Source organism: Lissotriton helveticus, chromosome 8 (genome assembly GCF_964261635.1).
Source record: "Lissotriton helveticus chromosome 8, aLisHel1.1, whole genome shotgun sequence".
NCBI classification, from domain to species: domain Eukaryota; kingdom Metazoa; phylum Chordata; class Amphibia; order Caudata; family Salamandridae; genus Lissotriton; species Lissotriton helveticus.
Window position 1 is genome coordinate 1,497,847,137 of NC_136069.1, and position 27,622 is coordinate 1,497,874,758.

Here is a 27,622-nt window from a genome sequence, read left to right on the forward strand (position 1 = left end):
AAGACTCTTTGGGACACTGAAGTAAACACCTATTCAAATATCCGAAAGAACATAGTCTTTTGGATGAAGATGAAGCATGTCTTTCCACCCATCCAGACTAATATATTTTGCCTTGTGTCCTGTGAGGGCCCGTTCAGCAGCTAAATGTCCGATTGTTGCTGGATTAGCCTTTGTTTTTTAAGGTGTTTAACTTGCCTTTCAATTTTCCTGACAGCAACCTCTCCCTTCTGTTTTAAACATTGATACTTTGACATTAATATGTACAACTGGGACATCAAGGACTGTCTCCAGCACAAAGAAGGATATGGGGAACTGCATCAAGGTGCAAACTTCCTGAGGGTAATTATGTTATAACAATTTATTGTGCGCAGGTATACCAGAGATGTCTTGGTGCTAGCTGTCCTGAGCAAGAAAGAAACAAACCACCTAGACCTAGTTAACAAACAACCAGGTTTTGAAATCTTTCCCAAAGGCAGTTAAAGTAGGCAGGGCCCTTGTACAGCAGGGTAGACTATTCTAAACTTTAGATCCTTATAAGAAGCTTCTGCTACTCCAGTACGCCTTTCGGGTTCTGGGTAGCAGTAGTCTAGCTTAGATAAGACTAAGGTAGTAATTATGGTCTTTTTGGTACGGACAGGAATGTAGGACAGGGTTTAAAAAAAGATTTGAGTAGATAAAAACTAGAGGCGGTAATAGCACTGACCTGCTGCCTAAAGTTCAATTTTTCATCAATTATCACTCCTACGTTTTTAGCCTTGGTCACTGGGACAGTTAGGGGGCCCAGTTTGTTCGGCCACCAGACTGGGGACCATGTAGGGGCGATGTTTCCAAACAGAACTACCTCGGTCTTACCTGAATTTAGTTTCAGGCAGTGTATACTCCTCCAGGACTTGACAACTGAGCAGCGATTTTGGTGCCATTTTAAAAGCTGATAGGACGATTTGATTGTCATCAGCATTGGAAGTCAGAGAGAGGCAAAACGATCTGATTAGATTGGATAGTTCTGTAACATAGATATTAAATAGTTTAGGGCTGATAGCTGAACCCTGCGGTACCCCACACGGAAGTGTGAAAGGAGAGGATTCATATAGACCTAAGGCCACTGATTGTTGTCTTTCTGGAAGGAAGGACTTGATTAAAGTTAGTGTGGTCTCTTAATCCCTAATGTACTCAAGTGGCTAATCTGCAGCTTGTGGTAGGCAGTGTTGTATGCTGCCGACAAATCAAGAAGGATGAGCGCTGCCGCTTCCCCGCTATCCAGTACTGCCCTGATTTCCTCAGTGGCTTTGATCAATGCCATTTCAGTACTATGCCTTGACCTAAAGCCAAATTGAGTCTCATCCAAATAAATGCAACCTTACGAAATGCAGGAAGCTCCATCTGTGTACTTTAGAAATGTACAGGAGCCCATCAGTGGTGTTTAATTTTATCAGCATATCCGAAACACTGCTTCTTTTGTTCCTTTGTTGTATTCTGCACCACCACCTGAAACAAATCCCAAACATCTTCATCAGAAGAGGAAATGGAACATCTTGATAATGTGTCAATTTTTGATATAGTGCACAATATTGTATTTCCAAATAAACATTTCCAGAGTGGTACATAAAAGAAGTAAAACATTGAAGTGATCTGGCTCCTCAGACCGTTTTAATAGATAAAGAAACAATAGCATGGAAGAAACAAACCTAATCCAATCCCTACTTTGCTTTTAGACAACTGAATGCATCTTCAGTCCTGGTGGTGTATAACTTTTGAAATAGGAACACATTGAAAGGTTTGCAGAAACTCTTCTTAGATTATGCTATATAATTGTTCTCCTGGTCATCTGAGGGCAAGGGGGTTTCTTTAGATTTGATGCATAAAAATAACGAGTTTGTTGAAACAGATGGAAATATTAATGCACAGCCTCACTTCATTCACGTATCACGGGCAGAATAATAAATGTGTTTGGTAGCAAGATTCTGTCCTGTCTGCTGGCTGCAGAGTTGATTGGAGTGCATACCGGTGTGATCCTTGTTAAGATGTTGGTGTTTTTTTTTTAGACGTCCCCAAGGGAAAAGCTTGAGAAAGCTGAATCTACCTTTAAAGCTTTTGAAACACAACTTCTCAAGCCTCCAATAAGAACTGTAAGTCTTTTGGTTTCAAATCAAATCAGATCTTCTGTTACAACAGTCTACTCCAAGAAGAGGCTTCACCTCCGAGGATGGACTGCTAAGGCTGAAGCATGTGTGCTTGGTAGGAGAAGATAGTCATCCTTTTACAATCAATTCAAACCTATGGACACTCCATGGTAAAATGAAAGGTTACGCCTTTGAGCATTCTGTAGTAACTCCATCATATAAACATTCTAAAAGTGAATACCAGAACTCGTGTCTGAAACTGGAAAATGCATTCTGGGGCAATTGAAGTACTTCAGGTCAAAAACAAAAAGTTAGTGGGGTTTGTCCCAGATACTTTCCTGCTTTGTGAGGACTGGGGCATAGAGCGGATTTCTTCAAAATCTTTTGCGACCCGAATCGGTTTCTGCTTGTGGAATCTTTCCTTATGGTTACAATATCTAAAATCAGGAAGGCAATGGAGATCGGGACGTGAGGGTATCTGTGGTGTTAGAAGATGACTACTTCTGTATTGTGATGAAGAATGGGTGTCTTCAATTTCAAGAGATTTTCCATACAAGAGGACACTATTAGTGCAAACCTCTACCCTTCAGCATATTCTTAGGAAGCTAATCGTGGTCCTTTCTGTAGTGACCGCCTCCTTCTTCCCTATTACAGAAACTTTAGGTTATAAGAACAGTTGTAGCCCCCAGCAGAAGTCTGGCATTTCCACCTCTGGAGCTGAAATTATTTTTGGAACCGGCACTTCCAATCTTCCTTCAATTTCCTGGTTTCAGCAATATGAGTCCAGACTTCATTAACCTAATGGCATCTTCATCCACATGGTTGCCTTGGCTCATCTTTGAATAGGAGTTCTACAACAACTTGTGGTCCACACACAACTGGACTCATCGTGTCGAGCAAGAATGTCACAATTGTCAGTCTAATGTTCACACTTCCCCACGTTGGTGAACTCTGGAATCCAACCTCATGAAGACTGCAGGTCGGGCCTTTGAGGCATTGAACACTATTGGTAAATTGATCATGAACTTTTCAGTGTATGGTATGGAGCTCAGTAGGGAAGCTCTCCTCGTAGGTTGGTCAGAGAGGTACAGAAATGTCCTTCATACATTCCGCCTTCCCCTTTCCGCCAGTTATCTGGATCACTTATGTATCATGTACATGCCTAATTTGTCTTGAATATCAACTTTAGTTTTCTTAAGTGTGCAACAAGTTTTTTGCAAGATCATTGGACTCTTAAAATGTAAGTGATCCTAAAAATTAAGGATAAATTAAAAACCCTGTTTTAGCTTTTCCAAATATTATTTATGTAACAACGTTTCGTCTAGACGACCAATGCTTCCAGAAGTTTCAAATGTTATTGTCTAATAAGGAGATATGTCTGTTCTCTTCTCCTTACCGTTGCTGAACTGGGGACTCTGGTTCCCAAAAAGTGTAGTGTATAAAAAATAAATTAAAAAAAGTCTGTTTTTGTCAATGGATTGTGGCGAGAAGGTTAAACCTCTAAAGGATCTTTAAATTAAATTTGAGCTTTCAATAAAGCAAGTATAGGTGGCTGTCCCTATTGCATGCATTTATTGGCCAGCAACTGGCACTGCTATAAGTGCTTTCTGCAAGCATTCAGATGCATCTTTTAGAGAAGATTCATCTCTTCACCAAAAAGTTCACTGCAACTTATCTGCTTGGATCATGGTGGTTAATTATATACTTTTTTCCCCCTACTCCCAGCCTGAGTAAGGGAAAATGACCTTCTTGGTGATCCCCCTACAATTAGCTTGAGCTACTTCAGTTAGCCTTTGCTGGGTATAGCAATCAGTAATGTGTGTGTTAGATGTAGAGCACAGTGGGATACCTGAACATGTAGGGTCAAGCTCTTTTAAAGTAACTGCATTATTTGTGGGAATCGTATTCAGGCCCTGACTGCCAGTGCAAGCATTTCTTGTCCTGTTATGGAGGGAAAGCAGGGGCCAAGAGTAATGGACCCAACCTGAAACATGTGCTGTTTTGTAGTTTAAGTAAATAAGCAGCTGATCTGACCAAGTAGACCGCGGGGATTGAGAAGCTTAGATTGAGAGGACTAGAAATAGGGTGATCATGTACGTTTACGTCACCAACATCACTATGTTTCTAGTCCTAGGCTTCATTTAATGAGCCAATTGCTCTTCTAGTTGTGGATGTGGTTCTATTGCAACAATTGGACTGTAGTGCATGATAATGATTTGTAACAGGCAGCCCAAGACTGCAACCGTGGTGCCATTGTCACTTACTTGGGACCACACAGCCAACATAGATGTAAAGTCTGCATCTGTAATTGGAGTACTTCTGCTCTTTTTCTTTACAGAATAGTCAGATAATTAGATAGCTTTTGTGTAGTGTACTATCAAATAAAGATTGCCACAAAAGAACTTGAACTTGGCTTCCCCTCTCTGAGGCTAAGAACACACTTAGTGCATACCTTCTCATACAATGCTCTATCCAGTGTCTCCCTACTTTTTGAAGGCCTTGAACATTTATGAATCTTCTGTCTGTAGGACTAGTGTAATTTTATTAGGATAAATGGTGTTGGCAGTTTTCATCCTAAAGAGCTGCAGATGTTTGGAGGACAAGTGGACTGATTAGAACTCTTTTTTAAAAAAAAAGTGTTTATTAGGTATATAATTTCAGGCACAAAAAACAATAAGACCTTGGAATATCAAAAATGTTTTGATGTGATCGTTCACACACTTGTGATCCTTTTAAGAATGCAAAGCTTTAGAGGACAGTAGCATAATTCCATAATGCTGATTTGTAAAGTGCACCTGCAGTTTAAAAAAGGCACCATCTGTTGTGTCTCCTGAGCCACATAGATGTGACCTGTTCAAACAGTGACATCCTTCTGTCACTTATAGGCTCCATTTTCAGACTCTCAGGAATTCGGTTCACTAAAAGATAGGTCTTCATGGATCAGCTATTGAAACATTGCTTTTTAATGCATGTGCACATTTGCTTCGCCTAACTACATGCACATTTGCCTATACTGTTGGTGCTAACTACTAACCTCTGTTCACTATGCAATCAAATTATGCATGAACCATCTACATGATTAATTTGCTTAAGATTTGCTTGCTGAAAGCTATACACAGGTGGTTTTGTCCTCAATCAACATAGTTGGCTGTACTGTAGGCCAGTAGGTCTTTCTGCATTATTCTCCCAAAGAATGAAGCATGAGTGATGAAGGTCTTCGGTCTTCCAGGTTAAATTGGCGTCCTTCATAAAGAGCAGTGGACTATGTGTTTACAAACTGAAATAATGCAATAGATTTAATTCAAGAATGCATTGACTGTGTTGTACATGTGAAGAAACCAAATTGGAAGAATTGGGCATGTAGATGAAGCACAAAGGACCCTGACGATTAGATCTAGTACGAACGCATTTTTGTTGACGTACAGTCCTATTTCGGGTGCTCAGATTCAACAAAAGCTATTCTCAGTAGGCCAAAGTTTAAAGTATTTGAATTTATAGTTCAAATTTTCAAAAATCCCTATGCAAGAGTAGAAATACAAAATCGTAAGGGTAGATTGAGTTGTGTGTTTTAAAATGCTCTTCCAAGGCAGACAAAACCTGTTTATTTACTTCCATTCATGTGAGTGTTTTCTTCATCACAGAAAGGCAATCCTCTTTTTATGTTGCAGATCAGCTGCCACTTCATGCTGAGATTAAATCCCCTCAGGTGTCAAAACTCAGCGCTTCTGACCATCAGCAAGGTAAGCCTGCTCATATAGAGGATCTGAATGTTAAAACATCCTCAAAGTCTGAAAAATATGTCATTGAATTCAAGAAGGCTGCTGATGAGTCAATTTCAAAAGTATTAGATTGGTTTAACAGAGACTCTGCGCATAGCAAAACCCAAACCAACCATATTGCTGCCCCGGAAAAGATACTCCTAGAGGAAAGTGACCCATCACCAAAGACTGAAACAAGAGTAATAGTGTCAGAAAAAATAAGATCAAATGCAGACAGTGGAAAGCAGTTGCCATCAACTGAAAGTACACCGTGGAGGGGAGAGCGTCTCTCATTTGGAAACTATAAAAATGGTGGTGGGAAGTCTGGGAACGTTGATATTCATGGAAAGATTGACATCGAAAACAAAGCTTTGGAATCAAAAACTGTACAGCACAGAGTGGACGATCAGCTCAAAAGCGATAATGGGGGCCAACTCTTGTTTGGGAAAAGCAAAAGTGGTGGTGGGAAAATATATTTTGAGACTGAACACCCTAGGGGTGAAATCCAGAAAGTGAATTTGTTGACCACAGAAACTGTTCCAAAGTCTTATGGGGAGAATCAGGAAAACGGCGATAGAAGAAATATTAACTTCTCTCCGGATTACATTGAGAAACCAGGGAAAGTAAATAAAACAAAAGATATATTCCATGATAACCTGCAAATAGGGGATTTTACGTCACCAAATAAGGAGGATATTGAGGAACTTAAAGAAAATGAAGCCAATATGTCTGATAGGGACCTTAAGGAAGACCCTACTATTTACAGGCGAAAGCCTGCCATTTTTAACCAAAATGCACACATGCAACTGCCAGAAACTCCGGAGAAAAGTTTACCTACTAGAAAAGAAATTAAAAGTGACATTAAATCATTTTGGGAAGGGGGCAAACCAATGACCAAATCTTCACCCACAACACCTACGTTTAAAGAAAATAGCAAAATGTACACCATTGATACAGGAATAGTTAAAGATCCAGTTTCAATCAACAGTAACATTTCTTTGGAGAAAGAGCTACAGATTGAAGTACAAACACCAAACGTCAAAGTTGTAAAGGCTACATGGGAGAACAAAGGCAGTTTGCAGCAAAATATGCCTGTGCAACTGAAAGATGCAACTAGTGACAAACATGAAAAAAACATAGATCTGCAACACAAAGTACCCTGGGAAGTTGTGCAGTCATCAAATTCTGAAGGTTTGTCTCAAACGACGAATATTCCTTTTGAAAAAATTAATAAGCGGGATCGATCATTAGATTCCCTACAGAAGCCTAACTTTAAAGTGCATTCACTCAAAGAGAGAATAAATGAAAGCTCTGATGACAAAGTGTCTAACCCTGAACAGTTTCAGAGTTTGAGAACCTTTTGGGAAACCGACAATAAATCACCAGTTAAACCTAAAATACAGACATCTGTTAGAAGTGTCCCTATATTGCATGCTAGCAAGAGTTCAGGATCTGTTGAGCTGAGAGCCATTGTAGACCAAAGCACACATAATAATTTGCAGGATAAAAACAAAAAAATAGCAGATGTGGATGAAAAAGACTTTTACATAGAAGAATGGTATCAAAAAGAGTCACAGCAAATAGATGTTCCAAAACATGAGGTTGTAGAGACTGCCCAAAAAGTAACTGCACCATCAAAATCAGATGATAATTCTTTCAAAAGCAGCTTACAAAGACTAAGTCAGGAAGCATCTCAGACGAAGGATGTTTCTAAACCTAAAGCTGTTAAACGTACTACGCCCAAAGCTAAAGGTAATGATTTCAAAGGTGAAAAACAGGATATTGGAAAGAAAACTCCTGACACGTTGTCACCCGATAAGGCAATAGACCCTACAGGTGAGTCTGTGCCAGGGCAGGGTAAGATTTATAAAAAAGTGAAGAAGCGTAGTGTCAACATTTTAGATGACGAGAAAACACTAAAGACCGCACAACCCAACGTTAGTAAGGCTGTTATAAAAACAAGTAACCCAGGAGAAAATGATTCCATTAAAGTGAAGACCAGCTTGAAGAAGAAACCCATTGAGGCTTCAAATAACAGTGGTTCACCACCTACACAACAAATTCCCTTAGAGCAACCCCCACAAGAAATACAAGAAACAATTGATAAAACTGCTGCTCCACCTAGAGTGGATGTTCATGAATTCAAGGCTGGGTTACAGAAGCTGCTTGAGGAAGCTTCTACGACACCCCTTGAAGCATCCAGAAATTATGATACAGCTCAGCAAATTGCATTCCAACCTGCAAATGAAAATGCATTGGAGAATGTCAAGAATAAGAAGCTCAGTGATTCCCATGGAATCCAGGAAGAGGTACAAGCCAATCTGGATGAAAGTCCGGAAGCATCTGAGACTAAGGATGTTTCTAAACCTAAAGCTGTTAAAAAACGTGCTAAGCCCAAAGCTAAAGCTAATGACTTCAACAGTGAAAAACAGGATATTGGAAAGAAAACTCCTGACACGTTGTCACCCGATGAGGCTACAGACCCTACAGGTGAGACTGTGCCAGAGCAGGATAAGTTTTATAAAAAAGTGAAGAAGCGTAGTCTCAACATTTTGGATGACGAGAAAACACTAAAGACAGCACAACCCAACGTTAGTACGGCTGATATAAAAAAAAGTAACCCAGGAGAAAATGATTCCATTAAAGTGAAGACCAGCTTGAAGAAGAAACCCATTGAGGCATCAAATAACAGTGGTTCACCACCTACACAACAAATTCCCTTAGAGCAACCCCCACAAGAAATACAAGAAACAATTGATAAAACTGCTGCTCCACCTAGAGCGGATGTTCATGAATTCAAGGCTGGGTTACAGAAGCTGCTTGAGGAAGCTTCTACGACACTGCCTGAAGCATCCAGAAACAAGGATATGGCTCGGGAAATTGTATTCCAACCTGCAAATGAAAATGCATTGGAGAATGTCAACAATAAGAGGCTCAGTGGTTCCCATGGAATCCAGGAGAAGGTGCAAGACAATCTGGATGAAATTCACGAGACTGTAATCAAAATGGCGGCTCCTGAGAAAGTGGAGTTCAGTGCCTTTGATAGTGGGCTTGAAAAATTATACAAAGAAGCCTTAGAGTCCTCTCCAAAGACAGCAGATACCAAGGAGAATGTCAATGTGAGCCTATCTGAAAGAGAGCAGCTATTCCTTAATAAGACACGGGAAAATATACCCGAGTCAGAAAGGGCCTTCTCAGGCAGGGAAGATGCTTCAGAGTCAGAGCGGTCTCTATTCGCTCCTCGAATGGCTGCACCTGAACATAGACCCCTTCCTTCCCAGCGGACACTATTATCTCCAGAAGTAAAAGAGACTGTAGACAAAATAGTTCTGCCAAAAACAGATGTTGCTGAATTTGATGCAAGCTTAGAAAAACTGTACCGAGAAGCTTTGGACTCTCCAAAAACTGATGATGTGAGGCATGATCAGAACTTTGCTTTCCTGCCAGAGGAAATCACTTCCCCTAATCTTCATGTTTCAAGTGTCGATAGTTCCGATGCTAAGGTGGTAGCAAAGAAAGAGACTTTAAATCAAGCCAGTCCGGTGGAAGAAAAGGATTCCATGAACAAGAATGTAGATGTAGTAAGAGATCCAGCTTTTGCCGAAGTTCCAAATAGGAATGTAATATTTCTTCACAAGATGGTTCACAAAAGCATTCCATCAGAGAATAAAGAACTGCTGGTTGGTGAAGACATTGACACTTTGGGAAACATCGAAAAGGGCTTTGAACAATCAGTAAACAAGGAATCTGAAGCTGGGTATTTGGTGGATGGTCGTGGGTATTCACCAGAAGTTGACATTCCAGACAATTTTTTGAGAGCGAGTACTCCAGTTAAAGAGATAAACAACTCAGTCCAAAGTAGTGCCGTAGAGTTGGTCCGATCTTCACAACTTGAAATCAAAGATGATGCCAAAAGCATGGACTCTGTTCTTCCAGATGGAAATGATGGTTTATACACAGAAGTCAGGAAAAAATCACCCCGTGAGAACATTTACTTTCTACTCTACTTTTTGTGGTTTTGGCAGACATAATTGTGCTATAATTTCGATTTTTGGCAAATTATTTTTGCTATTTCTTACTTAGTCTTCAGACCATTACAAGGTTTTAAAATGTCACTTGCTAATTTAATCTCTCATTTTAAAAATGTCACTCATATTGTTACAGATTATCGTTGATTTTGCCATGTACTTTTCTGTACAACAAAGTTATAATGATTAATTCAAGAAGGTGCTGAAGTGCTGGGATGAAAATTCTTACCCACTAAGGGTGGAAACTGCCGCAAGAGAATTAGTGTGTTTTTTTTTTTTTTTTTTTTTTTTATTCTGTCATGAAGTAGAAGTGAAAAGTAGGGATAATTGAGGCAATTTTTTTGTTTTAGTTCTTTTAGACTTGCAGCCAATGGTCTGGTTGCATTGCCCTTCATCTGGAAGTAGTGCTGCACAATGTTGACCGCCAGGAATATTTTCTAAAAGACTTAAAATCACTGCAAAAGTGTATTAAGAATGTAAATATTTAAGACTCCTATTATCCATCTTGGGTTGAACCTTCGACTTTAGTCAATGCTTGCTGACTGCTGGGTTTTTGTGAGACTACCTCCCAAACAGAATCTGTTAGCCTCATTGTCTAAAGTCCTACTACCAGACACTGAGATGGTTGACGCAGGTCAAGCTGATACTGATTGGTATGAGAGGAGGCACTCTCCGACCAAAAGACCTTGTAAAATGACTTAAACCCCAACTCAAACACCAGTTGATCTTAACACAGACATTACTTATCGTAAATGGATATAGAGCACTGAACTTTTAACAAAAGCATCGGGAATACTGCATTCTCACTGTAAAAGGTAGGAAAGGTGATTAAAAACTTTCTGCCCTCTTTTGGGCCCAACACCATGTTTAGATCACCTCAGTTGGACGAGTAAGTTAATCAAATAATACTTATGTGGTAGCAGAGCTATGGTAATATGGCTTTTCAGAACAGTAGAGGGTCAATACGGACATTACTCTATAAATGCATTTAAAAGTAATATTAGGGAATTCCCAGTAAGATACATTTTGAATGATAATATACTAAATGCCAAATCTATAGGGAAATATAAAATGAGGACTTAAGTTAAGAGATTGTAAGTAGCAGAAATTGTAAAAATGTTGTCCTGAAAAAACAGTTTTGACTTGAATCCTATTTGAAAGAGCTCTTAACCTCCGGTGAAAGGGTCTTCCCATCCATGGCATGTAGTCCTTAGTGTTCTTACAGTCCTTGAAAGTGCACTTCATTGGCCTCTCCAAAATTGGAGATTCCCTGAAGTACAGCAAAGACAAATGGTTCTCTCGTCTAGAGTGTTTTCGACTCTGATCTTCTTGCTTGTAATTGACCAGGATTCAAGTAATGTGGTTCAGAGGGGTGTGTTCCTAATCTATAGACGTGTGATATTGGCTGGGAAATGATCTCAGCCAAGCTCCTGGCTGAGGTCATTAGATTCATTGTTGAATCCTCTCTTGCAATCAAATTTAATGCCCTATATTTTCTACTGCGGAGGACAAGGATTTTCTTTTGACACACAGTAGTACTTCGTGACCTGATCTTCTTGGTTTTTGCCTCTGCCGCCATCTTCTTTCCATGAGTGAGTAACATCAAAGGTCAGCTTTTCTACATCCTGGCCATTACGAGGTAGCTTTTCTTCTAAACGACACCCCACCAGATGGGGAAGGCTCTTTATAAAAAAAGGAGAACTAAGAAGATGGCTGGCATAGACTGCACCGATAACTGAGGATGCAGGGCTCCTTGGAGTCTGCCGTCTCTTTACAGATGAGGCTTCTAGTCTCTCCGGCTGGAACTGCTTATGCACTGGATTGTAGATGGGTTAAAAACAACGTATTGTCTTCATGAAATTAAGAGGCATATTTTTACACTGACCACCAGCGAATCTTACATGCCTTGAGCTTACACGTTAGTAGGTTACCGTGGAATGTCAGTACATTCCATCTTCTTCCTGCCCTACATTCTCAACTTTGTTACTTGTGTTCTTGAAATAATTGGAAGGGCCCCAGGTTGCTACCAATGGGACCACTAACAGCCAGTGAAAGTCACCATTACATTTCTTCTAACTCCCCTCAAGGCCCTGTTCACCGAGATTCATCTTGGCATCCATGTCTCTCCCAAGAGGGGAAGTGTTTGTCTCTTCATGAGGCACTGACTGTCTAATGCAACAGTGTTTACACCTTGTTGCAAACCAAGGGAGACATTTTCCGGCACAAGAATTATCCCTTTAGAACAGGATGACAATAGTTCTGTGGGCAAAGCGGTGTTGGGGGTAAGTCTACTAGAAGACAAGCACCTGCATGATGAGGGACCCCAGCTTAGGTTTTGGTTTTTGGATGCCGGCTCCTGGTGAGATGCTAGTTCTAGGTTAGCTATAGCCCGCAACCATGCTCTTTTTATTTATCTGCTGCACATTACCACGTTACCTTTGCCACATTTTGCTAAATGGAAAAAAAACCACTTAAAATCAAGATAAATGTTTCATTAGAGAACTCTTGTGATAATGGTGAGCCCTGCTGAGGATAATGAGGAAAATATAAATTTCCATTTCTAATTATTAGTAAAGGGATTGTGTACTTGCCCATGCAAAACAGTTTGTCCCTCAAAGTACCCAGGCGCCCCTGAGAGGAGCAGTTCATGCTGAATCACTCTTATCTTATCCTTAAATGGTGGACCCCATTCCGCAGAGGCAGAATCCGCAGTGAGTTGGTCTGGGGTTGCTCAAAGGAGTACCTCAAAGGAGTACCTCAAAGGAAAAAGGGATGCATTCAAAAAAGGAAAAATGTAACTTTTCATTTTCAGTTTTTTAAGGGCAGGCAGTGGTCCTTGGGACCACTGCCTGCTCTTAAAACATATTTTCTCACACACTCCCAAAGGGGAAGGGGTCCCCTCGGGACCCCTTCTCGTATGCACGTGGTTTACCACCGACCTGAAGTAGGTGGTAAACTGAGTGTTTTGCGGCCACAAATGCGGTTTCAAAACATTAGTACATGGCAGGGAGTCTCGCTATTAGGACGGGATGCCCCTTCCTAATAGTGACAGTCGCAAACGCTGTTTTGCGAGTCATTGACTCGCAAAATAGCGTTTTTAAATGCCATTACTTTTTTTTGCAGTCGCAAACAGGCCGATCTCTTGTTTGCGAGCTTAAAAAAGGGTTGTACATCTGGCCCGAGATTTTTACTGCACTTTGGGATATAAAAGTGTTTGGTATTTGATTTTTAGTTGCTAGAGATCAGACCGGGAAGTGGTGGGCAGATTTGTGTACCACTGAGCCAAAAAACGATATTATAAAATCAGGTTTTTTACAGTATGACAAATTGGGCATAAACATTGATACAGTGATGGGCACACAGCACCAGAGAAAAATTGGGTGTTTCTATACAGGAAAACTATTTATTTAGTTAGCAATAGGAGTTCAAAGAGAAACGTTCTCCTAAAGTAAATTTACAAGACAGAAGCCAATTGTGATTGTAAAAATAAATCTGAAGGTACGAGATTGACGGTTGGATGAAAGCCACCATATTATGAGAGGATCCAAAGTGAAAACAGACCATTATTTTACATGGTTGGATAGTTACACGTCCGATTATCATAGACTATGGGTAAAAGGGGGTTCATAAAGGTGCTTTCTTTTAGCTGTAATGCTGGTATTATTGGTTAATCTGTTCTTAAAGCCAGGTAGGGTGGAAAAAGCCCTGAGCTCCACGGTGGAGCCTTCCAGTGGAAAGGGCCAAGTAGCTGCAATGTGTGAAAGCAGGATTGGGCGGGGACATGTAGGGGGCAGGATTGGTACAATAAACAGTGTAGGATGTAGGATCACAGAAATATAGGTACGGTTTGGCGGGAAGGGTTTAGAGTCAGGGTGAGGAGGCGGGTTAAACACTCGAATGCTTAGAGGACCAGTGTTCGTAATAATCCATTAGAGTTAAATTCACACACTTTTTGTAAACTTCAGCAGCTAAAATATGAATAACAAATGTCTGTTTTGATGTTGGATGTGTTTGCTTAGGTGAAGAAATGGGTCATGTTTTGCTAATATTGTAATTAACTGACGTGCTAGGTATTATCTCTGTGCAGTGTTCATATATTTTGTTTTGCAACAGGTTCAGAGGAAGAATTAAATCCTGTTCTGGCTGTTTTGAAAAGGAGTTCAGCTATGACAGTGCCTTCCAAAAGTCTAGAGGACCTTTCATCAGCTTCATCAAGTGAGCACACGTCTCCGCCACTTCTTCATGCCTCCCATTAACCCTCCACTTCTAACACGCTTCATTTCTCTGTATAGAGCCACTGTTCAATAACCCTATTAGCTACTCTGGAAAACAGCTGCGCCTATGGTTCCCTTGTCTTCTTGTTAGAAGAACATTGTCTTGGCTTTCGTTTACCAAATCAGTGCATTCTGGGAATTTTAGGGACTAATTTAGACTTTGACAGATGGGATATTCCATTACATCCTAAATCTTAGGTCATTCATTGGAATTAATATCCCTGAAATGAATACTTTGTTCAATGAAAGCACCAGAGCATAGACATGCATTGGGAGGCCACCTCCCATGAGCTTGCATTCAACGCATCAATGCATTCTGGTAGCTGCATGCTTCATCCTTTTTAGTTGAACCAACTGGACTTTAAACACACACAAAAAATAGCTGAGCTTAATGGAAGCCCAGGACCAGAAAGGTGGTGACCAAACTCAGACTGTAACCGGCATGGAGTGATATCTCAAATCAATCTGTCATCATACATTACCTAAAACCGTAAGGCACTCGCTTGCTAAAGCATTTTACTTTATTTTAGACTTAATTACTATTTTTGCTGAAAAACGTATTCCACTTGACTTGCTTGAAGAATTCCCGCATCTCACCTCTTCCACCTGCCTCCCCTGTTCTTTAATACACCTTTTCATTTCTTAACCTCACTTAGTTATTTCTTTTGTGCAAGCGTCTGTCCCCACCCAGTACATCTCTTTGCTCTGATTTACCATCTGAAGAGCATAGGGCATAAGAGGCTGCCCAGAGAATGTTACAAATATCTGGTCGCTGAGCAGGGACTCAATAGGGAACTCCTTTAGATGTATTGTATTAAAGAACCAGCCACTTTGGATTGAAAGGAGACTAACCGGCACTATCAGACCAGGTAGATGGGCTTATGTTCAACTTTTTGTGTCGGTCACAGGATATCGTCTATAAATAATAGGTTTCAAGGGCTCAACAAAGTTGTAGTACATCTGTGTGTATTTATGCAGATTTACTAGGAAGTGCACTCGATGGCCCGCATTCTTTTACTGTTCCTGCTCCTAACCCTAATTAGTTTAAAAAACTCCCTCCAAACCCTAGCGGGACAGTACATTTGCTGTAGAAAATCTCCATCCTGTGGCACTTCCCTTTTCCTCCATTGAAAGGTTCTTACTCCTCTCTTTTGCAGGAATATATTTCCAGGATGGCAATGCCATGGCCATCATTTGTGAATAACACTTTCATCAGGAAAGCCACGTTTCCCCCCTCTTGCCTCCCTTAAAACATGTGACTGGTATGTCAAGATGTGACTCTGAGCTACCCTTATTGCGGAGACATCACACCTGGAGCTTCCACAGCCACAGTGAAAAAACAATGGTGGCTGCCCCTGGAGGATGTACCACTGCAGCTCCCAAGTTGATGCTGCCACAGCAAGGATCACAGAGTAATGGCAGACCACCACACAATTCCACCTGCAGTTATTTCCTTATGCCACATCTCGGCCTCAGCATCCCAAGAGTATCTCTATCTTGGTGCAACTTTTAAAACCCGCACCTCCCACACTCACTTCCCAGCTGTGTGGTTATCTCTGAGGACATCCCCCCCACCACACACAGCTGTCTCCCACGGCACATGACCCCTGGTAGATCCTGCCCCTAGGGCACACAACCTCTAGCCAAACTCCGAGACGGTCATGTTACTCTATTCAACTCTTTCTTCCAGCCCACATCACCCACAGCTGAACTTTCACCAAGGTTGTTTCTCACCTGAGTGGCTGCTAGGGAATAATTTGTACCTTTCAGACCTTTCCCACTGGGCACATCCTCCCTGGATCTCTTACTGCAGACCTACCAACTATACATCTATGAAGATCTTCTCCACAGTGTGCACCTCACTCTGCAGATAAATCTACCAGGGTACCCAGCAAACCCCTTCTTGTATCACTATCAAATACTTCAGTGCCTTTATCCTTAAGTAAGTAAAGAATTTGTAGAGTGCACGAATACCGAGGCATCTTGGTGCTAAGGTTTGGGTAGAAAAGTTAACAATGCACAGGAAGTACCGAACATTCCTAAGTAGGAAATAACCAGGTTTTGACCATTTTCCTGAACAGAGGTCTGATGGGTTGAAGCCTAATGTGGGTCGGTAGCTCATTCCAGAGCTTTGAAGCTTGTTAAGCAAGGCATCTACCTTCCCATCTTGCTTTGATAATTTACGGGCCAATCTAAGATTCCGACGGGGGTGTACTACTGAAACGTTTCTGTAGATCCAATGGCCCTCCACCGTAGAGAGCTTCATTAACCAGGCAGAGCACTTCAAACTGGATGTGCTGCCTAACTGGGAGCCAGAGGAGCTTTCTGAGGCTGCCAAAAATATGGTGCTATTTAGGAACATTATATCCTTTACTTCTCTATGGCTTCAGTGCCTCAATCCTTTATTTCCTCTCTATGGCTTCAGTGCCACAGTGTCCCCCTTTAGCCCCTTTTCTCCACAAAGCTCATATTTCATGTGAATTCCTCCACTGTGTCCAAACGCCTGGCCTGTTCATCACATGTTCCCTGTGTTTTGCACCTAATATTCACCAACTAAGGCCATCCTTCTCTCTTCTCACAGCTTTCCGTTCTTGTTTTTGGGGCAATGGGGCCAATCGCGGGATCTCAACATTCATAGTATGAATGAGGAATTGCAAATTTTACTTGCGTCCTCCCTTGAGCCTTAAAAAATGTCAACATGTAAATTTACAGGACTTATGGCAAAACCCTTTACTTCTGGGACTTATCCGGATTGAGCTGTGTCGCTAACGAAGAATGCGCTTTGAGTAGTCTAACACCGCGCTTGCGTTGAAGTGCTACTAATATAAAAGAAGGAACATCTACAAGCTACTGTGCCGCTGTCTTGGAGCATGCTATTTCTTCACAGGGTGGCAGTCTGATTCAATTCTAATCATTGTCACTTTTTTTTTGCACAGAGGCAGAAAAAGTAGATTTGCCAAAAGAAGATGTTGTACGTAGTAATCAATATGGTAAATATTCCATTTGTGTATCTGTTCTACTAAACATTGCAGGAAGTTCATCTATTGGCTACTTTACTGCTGTATTAACCATCGCAAGTGCAGTAGGAGATCATCCGTTATATTAACCAGTTGTGCTAGTTCTTGAATGTTTTGAAAATGGATGGTCAACGTAGTCTTAGGAAGGCCACATCCATGCCAGATGTTTAGGATAGCAAGTGAATACATACATGAGTTCCATTTAGGCTAATTATATTTAAATACATCTTGGGTAGTTATCATGAACTTCCTGGATCTACGTCGGGACTGTCAGTAATTTAGAAGAACCTTGAAAAGATGCGAAACTAGTCAAAAACATTACACAACGCCAGAGCTGGAAAGACTCTTTCTGCTTTATTATAGAGTTGTAGAGCAACACTAGGCAGTTATGGGATGTAAGAAAGGCACAGGTAGGCTTGGGGTCAGTAAATTAGTTTCAAGCCCTAAAATAGACACATGTTTTTTATGTTCTGTGACATGGGATCCTCTGCAGATTAGTGTGTGCAGCTGAAGAGGCCCCAAATCCTTCAATCAACACTTCAGTTTTTTACCTTTTAATTTACATTATACATATGCCGATAATGTACTACATTCATAAGTCAAATAATTGTTCTTCAATCGTACTATTCCTTTAAGAGAGTGAGCACTGTGAAGGAGGTATGTCAAGCCATGAACCAACTGATTTTACTTCATTAAATGTTCACTGTGAAGTGCTGTTTGAAGTGTCTGGGACCCTTACTACCTAGTGTTACAGGTAAGTAACGTTTTCTCCATTTCAATATTAAAGCACACAGAGTGGCACTTTAAACACCTGATCATCTAATTTGTGGTTGGAACAGAAGCCAGTCTGATGGTTTTTCCTACATTGATTATGAGGGAACATCTTCTAAGCAGGAGTATGTAAAATGTGAAGTACTAAGTGAGAGGGTTGAACAAGGGAACTCCACCTGTGTTTGATTGTGATTTGTAAATTAAAGTAGAACATTAACGGATAACGCATCCCATGGGTTTTAAGCCTACAATGTTTCTCGAAGAAATTAAAATGTAAACATACATCCACAACTCTGAACAAATCTAATTTAGGAGGGAAGTTGGCGTAAGTTCTGATTTGGTTTTACCTTAAGAGAAGAACCACCTTCAAGTGTGTGTGCATAAATAGCTATTCAGTGGAAAGGCAGTACAGCAGTGCTGCCTTTTGGCTACGTTCACTCTATATAAATACCACTTACATCAGAACAAAAAGCTAAGGTTGGCAGAGAACTTTATCTTTATCTCTGCTGCTCCTGATTCTTCGATATGCAGAAAATACAACTAGTGCCATTTCTGGTGAAGGAAATAAATATTTTGTGGTGCTTGCACGCGGCTAGCTGTAACAGTGACATACACCACCAATATAAGCATGTAGTCACAAATAGATTGCGTCTCAAAATGAATTGCTATCTTGAACCTCTAATTAGCCCATATTTCCAATATCATGAACAGATCACTACAAAGGTAGAGTAGTTAAATTGAAGAATGGTAGTACTTCCGCTCAGTAAGTGCCCAGGGCAAGTATAGCATGCACTTGATCACACCTTTGTAAGGACACCAATTCTTTACCTTGGTCCCTTATGAAATAATGTGCTCCTCTTGAAATGTCCGCCGGAGAGTGGAGAGGGCCATTGTGAGCAGGGAGTGGCCACCCAAAGTCAAAATCTTAAAGTAGATTATTGGTCAGATAATGCGATTACCTGGTGTAAACTACCAAATGGATATGAAATCTTGAACACGATTGAGTCAAAGTCACTGAGACAAAAACTGAAGATAAGCAATGCTACCAATCCAAGGAGGCTTTGAGGTCCAGTCAGCGAATGAGTTGATGGCGTTTACCCACTGTTTTATTTATCTGATGACAAAAAACATTCCATGGGTGCTCAGCAATTGAAGGGGAAACATGCAGAGGGGCAAATTGCAGTCTCTAGGCTACAAGGCTGCTAGAACCAGAGATACAGCAATTAACTTGTTCTAATAAATGGGTTATTTCTGTATTGGGTTGATAATGAGAAGCCTGCTTAGATACTACGTTTTGATCTGAATATCTTCCCAGGGGTGTAAATAATTGTCGGAATTTACCCTGGCACAAAAGCATCTTCTGGTTCACAAATGTGCCACTTCCGCAGTGTCTTTGTTTCTGAATAATGGTGCACACTCCATATTAAGGACCCTCAATGAGATTTATGCATTGAAAAAACTGTTGTAAAATATTTTAAGCATGAAACAAGATGAGAACAGGTGAGCACGTGTAAGGTAATTTGTGCCAACTTATCCAAAAGGAATTAAGTCTTTGAATATATTACCTGGCTACTGCCTGGATTCTAACATGGTTGGTTTCCCATACTATGTATTTTCGTGTGATTCCAGATGGAATTGCATTGATGATCCCATTAATTGTCAACCTGTTCCACCTTCTCCTATCTATGTGCTGACCTGAGGCCGCCGCTTTTTCTTGAAGACATTCTTTCGTATACTTCTCCATACTTAATGTAAAACTTTAATAACACCCGACATTGTGTTCACTGCTCAACCGTTAGCTTCAAACCCTGTTCCGCAGGTGTGCAGGTTTACATGTGGTTACACTTGAATTTACTGACATTTTAATTCAGAAACACTGTCATTTTAATGAAGAACAACTTCCTTGCTCCAACAAGGGTGTCTCAATCCCGTGTCCGGACACCAGTGGGTTATGCTGAAGTTTGGATGGGTTTCTAGTTGCTTTAGACCTTTAGTACATTACCTAGCTAACTTAGCTATGCTGATAGTCTAGGTCATGGGGACGTACTTGTTGAACTTGGCTTACTGAAGAAAATGCAATGCGTCAAAAAACTTGATATTATTCTGCTCTCTAGCAATAATGAATAAAAACTAATTTTCTTATCATCTTTATTTTGCTGTGAATCAGACCAGAAGGCAGATAAGCAGGAAGCTTTTTATGAATCTATTTCAGAAAGTAAGTAACAATACTCTTTGAAGTATTCTCAAACAACTCACCATTACTAATGCGCCTAGTAGCACATCAGGCAAGACTAACCAAGCATTAACCTCTTTCCTAATAAGTTTCTAATAAGTGCCTCAAGCTTGCTTGTTTACGCTTGTGTGGCTGTTCTGCAGTGCTTGCTTTGTTCCTTTCTCTGAAGCATGCCAGATGAGCAATGGGGAATGTTCAATGTACTGTTTCAATCTGTTATAGAACAGCCCTAAAGATGGGTTCAAGAGCACCCAGTCTTACTTTGAGCATTCAAGATGTTGCTGTTTTTCTTAATGGTAGTCCATTACAACACTTTCTGCATGCAAAGGGATCCCTTACAGAGGTTAAAAAGACAGAATAATGTACATGGTAATGGAGTTGGAGTAATACAGGCTTTTTCTGTACATATAAATATGCTTACTCTGGAATCGTGTGTATTTGAGTAATACTTTGCAATCCTGCTCTGTATTGAGAGGCAAAGGTTCTTCTCAGCACCTGCAATGTGCCAAAGATATCTTCTTTCCTGTTTTACATGTGGTATTTAGTATTTGAAAAAATGCATCTTCCTTATTGTTGAACGTCCGTTATATATTGTGATGGTTGTCTTCTCTTTGATTTTTAGCTAAATCATTTCACAGTGTTGGAAATTTACTGGATTTTAAAATAAAAATTAAAGTGGCTTCCAGCTTAATCTGGGCTTCTTTAAACAGGCAGCTAAGAGTTAATGTCTTTGGTAATCAGACATAAACAAAAGGTACTTACTTGCACATTCCATGCCTATGCTTTATATACGTCTTTCCCATTTTTCATAACCTTTGAAAATGTCGGCACAGACATTTACATCCCCTGGAACATATTTGAAAGTAATGTTTTATATTTTATTAACTCTCCTAAAAGGAAAATAAATCACAAGTGGAGAACTTCTCAGTTTTCATGAATGGTCACACGAGTAGTTGGAGTCACTCTTTGTGATCGGAATACTTTCCTTATTCAAAACCTCCTTCTTCCTTCTAAAGCTTTTTCCCGCTGTCCGTGATTGTTTAAAATAAAAAATCTAATTAAAAACTAGAATGCTCTTGAAAAGAGATTCAACAACAATCCTTAAAAAATATTGTCAGAGGGAGAGCTCATACACCTGACCATGACCAGTGCAAAGAGGCTGATGCTGTGTCTTGTGGCATTTGTGATTTTATATGGGGCCGGTGCTCTTTTGCACATTTACAGAATTAAAATGATAAAAGTTCAGATTCCAGTGAGGATATTGCTAACAATATGAATATGATGAGTGCAGGATGTTTAACTTTCATTAAGGTGCCTTTCAAACAATAAAACGTATGTCTTTATAAATGCTGTTACCAAAGGCGTTATCAATCTGGATTGGAATGTTGAGTACTCCATTAAAGACAATGGAGTGCTCCGGGCTTCAACTGACTGGTAGAAGCCCGGATAGCAACATTCCAACTGTTGCTGTGAACAAAGGCCTCTCGAAGCGTGAAGGGATATAAACGTCCTCGGACTCCAAGAGGCCTTTGTTTTTACAGATTAGAACATTCTTCCCTCTAGGGGTGGATTGTTGAAATAGCCTTAGTCAAGCCCTTGTAACCTTGTTGAATGAACCTTTAATGGCCAGTAGAGCCCGCTACATCTGGCTCTAAGGCTATAAGTTGGACAAGAACTTGCATAACTCTAGCTAGTGTTGGAAACCTTTAACATCTCTCTTCCTAAACACTGTTTTTTGGAGTCCCTCAGAAGGCACTTTAGCCTAGACCTCGTTCACTTAAAGACAAAACATACTGAGTTTAGTACTGAGGTTCTGGAGAAACTTAGATTGTACCTACAGTAGATGGAATTTAAACAGAAGGCTGTTCAACCATCTTTGGGTAGTTAGACAAAGTTTTACTAAGTTCCTGGTACCTCCTTTGTGAAACCATAATAACTATGTCCAATATGAAGCATGTGAGTACCTTGTGATTTGGATATTCTTGCTTAAGGTGGCTCTAATGCAGGGATCTTCAACCTTTTCTATAATAAAAGCTATTTATGTTCAACAAAAATCACCCTAAGCTACTAACACGCACTATCAGTGTTACAACAGTGACCAGTTGAGACCAGAGTCTCTTGGTGGGTATTGCATGCAGAATTACAAACGGTGACCTCCTTAGTGCATCCGGGAAGATCATCAACAATATTAAGAAAAAGAAAAGCTCTAGCATCTTTAATTTTGAGTGCCTCTGCATACACTAGCAGGGATATACACAGTACCTTCAGGCACGTATGAAAAACCATCTATAATAAGATTCCCTCATTACAGCATGAACAACCGTATAACTATTAAACTTGTGTTTTACTTTAAGTACAACAACATCAAAACTTGGGGCTGCTTTTGCCCCAACGCCGGTGGCGACAGCTTTGTTTCTTTTTGCAATTGCATCACTTTCTTTTACTATTCCATTTTTTTTCAAAATTATTTTTCGTCCTTTTAAACCTTCATGAATTCTCAATCTCATACGTTTAAATCCTCCAGCAAGATTCTGCAATTTTCTGGGTTTCTCATGTTATCGCGGGCCATCCGAACCTCTTTCCAATAACACGTACTGAGGCAAAGTTCATTAAAAAGCAGTTTAATAAACTCAATGCATTTCAGACCACACAGGGTCCTTCGTCAGGGGTAACTGTGAAATTAATTAAAACAAACTCATCAGTGACTGCACAAATGTATATACTTAATTACAGCGTTTCTTAAAACAACATCATTGCAAGTTGTCAACCTTCATTATCAAAGTGGTCTTTCCTTTCCCTGTCAGCTCCATATTCCCATATTCCCTATCCCTCTGCGTCTTCCCTCTTCCCCCACTATCTCGCCGTAAGTGCCCTCCCTTCGATGTCAACCTTTCCCCCTTTCCTCCTTCGCCACCATCTTACTAGACTCCGTGCTCCAATCATTTCTACCTCCCGCTATAACACGTATACTTAACCGAGAATTACTCCTGGTTTTCCACTTAGCTACTATTTACACTTTTCACTCTCCCTCCTCCCCATTTCAACCAGGTAGAAATTTTCCTATGCTCTTCACCCGTCTTTCTTCAAACATTCCCTCTCAATTATCATACCGCCTACCTGCTACTCCATCTTCCTTCTCACTTCCTCGGCATCGATCGTGACATTCTCTACTAACCCCGGTGTTATGACCCCTCCTTATTTCTTCATTTCCTGTTTCCTCCCCCTCCAAAACTCCCTCAGCCACCAATCACTTTCGTAGAACACTACAAGCACGCATAAGATTAACATTTGGTTTAAAATGGAAGAAGAAATTGTGAGAATAGGTGTGCAACATGCCCTTGTATGATGTTTCAAATAGTTTTGCCCCATCGTGTTTGCACCCGCATGGATAAAAGAGTCGCGAAATGGAAAAGTTGCTCTACTTACTCCTTGCAAGACGGAAGAACTTTGTTCATTGAGCATGTTTATTTGGAATGAGTCAGACGGATATTTTAGTGATAATTACAGATCAATAACATAAGATTCTAGAACCATGAGAGACGCTCAACAAATAGTAAATTAATGTATCAAGGTACTGATGAAAAGCACATTGCACTATGGGATTTGTAGTGTTCTACGAAAGTGATTGGTGGCTGAGGGAGTTTTGGAGGGGGAGGAAACAGGAAATGAAGAAATAAGGAGGGGTCATAACACCGGGGTTAGTAGAGAATGTTACGATCGATGCCGAGGAAGTGAGAAGGAAGATGGAGTAGCAGGTAGGCGGTATGATAATTGAGAGGGAATGTTTGAAGAAAGACGGGTGAAGAGCATAGGAAAATTTCTACCTGGTTGAAATGGGGAGGAGGGAGAGTGAAAAGTGTAAATAGTAGCTAAGTGGAAAACCAGGAGTAATTCTCGGTTAAGTATACGTGTTATAGCGGGAGGTAGAAATGATTGGAGCACGGAGTCTAGTAAGATGGTGGCGAAGGAGGAAAGGGGGAAAGGTTGACATCGAAGGGAGGGCACTTACGGCGAGATAGTGGGGGAAGAGGGAAGACGCAGAGGGATGGGGAATATGGGAATATGGAGCTGACAGGGAAAGGAAAGACCACTTTGATAATGAAGGTTGACAACTTGCAATGATGTTGTTTTAAGAAACGCTGTAATTAAGTATATACATTTGTGCAGTCACTGATGAGTTTGTTTTAATTAATTTCACAGTTACCCCTGACGAAGGACCCTGTGTGGTCTGAAATGCATTGGGTTTATTAAACTGCTTTTTAATGAACTTTGCCTCAGTACGTGTTATTGGAAAGAGGTTCGGATGGCCCGCGATAACATGAGAAACCCAGAAAATTGCAGAATCTTGCTGGAGGATTTAAACGTATGAGATTGAGAATTCATGAAGGTTTAAAAGGACGAAAAATAATTTTGAAAAAAAAATGGAATAGTAAAAGAAAGTGATGCAATTGCAAAAAGAAACAAAGCTGTCGCCACTGGCGTTGGGGCAAAAGCAGCCCCAAGTTTTGATGTTGTTGAATTTCACACGTGCTGTTGTGGGCTTAGCACGTCAACGGTGAGCACGCATAAGATTAACATTTGGTTTAAAATGGAAGAAGAAATTGTGAGAATAGGTGTGCAACACGCCCTTGTATGATGTTACTTTAAGTACACCCTTTTTACGTCTCGCCTAGCGTTGCAGCGCACATGGGCTGCTCGCTTTGCGAAGCGTGCTGTATTAGGGAATTTTTTAGAAGTGGTGTGGAAGCCCCCCCCATGTTTTTCATTGGCTGGCGTCATAGTCCATGGTAAACACTGGCTTATGATTGATAATGAGGCTTCTTAGTCCCTCCTTGTTACCGTCTCCTTTTGGGGCCGCCCTTCAGAACTGAATCTTTTACTTGTGGCGTTAGACTGTCTCCTTCAATTAGTTGGTAAGCACTGTTTTTTTTTTTTCATTCGTGCAATGGCGACAGCTTGTTGTTAACATGCACAGAACTCGCCAGGCTTCCACCCAGCCCCTAACAAGTAATTGATTGCATCACTATTCTGTGCACCAATTCTAGACTGCGCAGGACAAAAGTGCACACCGATTCACCAGGAATAGGTCCTGCACCTCGTATCAATATCTTGGAGTCGGCCCCAAAGAAAGCGCTGCTGCTGGACAGCTCTGGGCACTGATGCCAGAAAGAATGCAGACACGGTGGATCCCAGGGGTATGGCTTCTCTATTTATAACCTACTCGTGATAGTGCGGGACACATGCACACCTGCCAATGCCCTTGGAGAGCAGACGGTGGCCCACAGAGCTAGTGCAGAGATCTGACTGTGGACACAGGGCTGGTGTAGAGATCTGACGGTGGCACACCGAGCTGGTGCGGACATGTTACTGTGATTTGTATAGTGCGACAGCTGCCCCAGCAAAGCGGTATCCCACAGGACATCTGACGGTGGCACACAGAGCTGGTGCAGCGATCTGATGGTGGGACACCGAGATGCTGGAAAGGTCTGCCTTTGTACATGGGGGCACGCACGCATCTGTCGGTACGGGGCATATGGGGTACAAGCCACGGCCCTTGCAGTGGAGACGGAGCACACACATCCGCAGATATGGGACACAACGCACACATTTGCCGGTGTCATCGTGGTGCAAACGGGCAGGCACATATCTGCCGGTACCTCCTAGTACAGATGTGGCACCATGCATCTGCCAGTATGTGGCACATACAAAGTATCTGCTGGTGCCCTCCTGTTGCGCACAGGGTACGCGCAAACCAGTCTGTGCCGTCATAGTACAGACAGGTTTACTGGTGCTGGAGCTGGCACGTCTGGTAAACAGCAGCGGACCTGCTCCTCTGGGTACAAGTGGCGGCGAGCTGAGTGAGTCGTAATTAACCCGGGATTACCCTCCTTAAGTGGCAAACATGGGCCTTTTCCATCCGATCTCGCAGAGCAGGAGTGGGCGTGAGGCTACGTCTGAGACAGCAGCCTGTCCACGGCACGTCTGCCCAGTCCCTGCTCTACCCAGGGACACAGATCATGCAACTCTCACCCACAGCACATACCGGGTATGAGACGACTATAGGGGTGCCCTGCCGAGACAGCAGCCTGTCCACAGCACATGTGTCCGGAGTCCGTGCCCTATTCAGGGACACAGAGCGTGTGCCACGCTCACCCACAATACACACCAGGCATGGGACGACTCTGGGGGCGCCCTACTGAGACAGCAGCCTGTCCTGGGCACATGTGCACAGAGTCCAGTTAATTTCAGCCCCTGGAAGTAATTCATGTGCTGTATGAAGGCATGTCAATGAGGCGCAGTGTTTCTGCAGGCCAGTCAGAGCACCTGTCCAATCATTTAAAAACTAGCATTTTCAATGAAATAGGTCTCGCATTTGCAATAGTGTAAGCTATTGGCATTGTAAATGACAATGTCTCTTATTTATGTTTTAAAATCAAAACCTAAATGAAAGACATTGTCATTTACAATTCCAATAGCTCGAATTCGCATAAATGCGAGACCTTTTGCATTGCAAATGCTTGTCGAACTTGGAAATATGCCTAATTCTACCAAACATTTTTTTTTCATTTACTAAACTGGGCTGCACATAAGGGAGCTACTACCAAGCATCTGGAGAACGACCAGTAGCTCCCAAGGATGGTCTAAAGTATGTATAAGCTCAGAGAAATGGGTCTGTTAGAGTGGTTCCTCTTCAAAACGACATCACGAGAAAGGGTAGAGTGGGAGGGAGAGAAACATTAAAATGTTTTTTGTTTTTTTAAAGAGTCAATCACAAAGGTGAGAGGGCTATGCCCAAGGGATGAGACAAGTTCTGAATGGGTAGGAAAGCATCCAAACCAAAGCACAACATTAAAATATACAAGAGAGCCATCTAATGAAAAAGCCAAAAGTCCTTTCCAAAGTATGGAATATACGGGTAGATGCATCATTGTTCCCGTTTGCGATTTCTAAATTGCGAAAATAAAGGTATCGCAATTTAGAAATCGCAAACGGCAATGCGTTAAAAATTCGCACATTTTTTTGCGATTCGGTATTTTTCCTTAATTGCGATTCACAATTTGCGAATAGCAATTAAGGAAAAGCCTTCCCATTCATTCCTATGGGCCAAAAGGCCCATAGGAATGAATGGGAAGGCATTCACATTTTGCGAATTTCAAATTGCGATTCGCAAAATGTGAATGCAATTTCAAGGGTGCAGGGGGGTTCCAAAGAACCCCTCCCTGCACCCCTGAAATGTAACTTTAAATGCAATTTAAACACACACATGCCCCAAGGGCATGTGTGTGTGTAAATTAAAAGTTTCAAAAATGCAATTTGTGCATATTTGAAAGTTTAAGGTAAATTAGCATGAAGTTCAACTTCATGCTATTTTACCCCTTCCAAATTGCGAATTCGCAATTTTAAAATCATGCATTGCATTT

At 41.2% G+C, this 27,622-nt stretch overlaps 1 protein-coding gene across 17 annotated transcripts in view; it reads left to right on the forward strand.

Annotated features, from left to right (window-relative positions):
• SYTL2 (synaptotagmin like 2) overlaps positions 1 to 27,622 on the forward strand; it is a 398,207-nt gene that overhangs the window by 271,085 nt on the left and 99,500 nt on the right. For 6 of the 17 annotated variants that reach the window (XM_078658456.1, XM_078658459.1, XM_078658464.1 and 3 more), the window contains 4 exons: positions 5,789 to 5,860; positions 14,020 to 14,121; positions 17,117 to 17,170; positions 20,136 to 20,183. The exons of 3 other annotated variants lie outside the window; for them this stretch is intronic. In XM_078658456.1, coding sequence (XP_078514582.1) covers positions 5,789 to 5,860; positions 14,020 to 14,121; positions 17,117 to 17,170; positions 20,136 to 20,183 — 276 coding nt within the window. Of the gene's footprint in view, positions 1 to 5,788; positions 7,715 to 8,359; positions 9,860 to 14,019; positions 14,122 to 17,116; positions 17,171 to 20,135; positions 20,184 to 27,622 lie in introns of all 17 variants that reach the window. 8 more of the 17 variants (XM_078658458.1, XM_078658461.1, XM_078658471.1 and 5 more) reach the window with 5 other exon arrangements.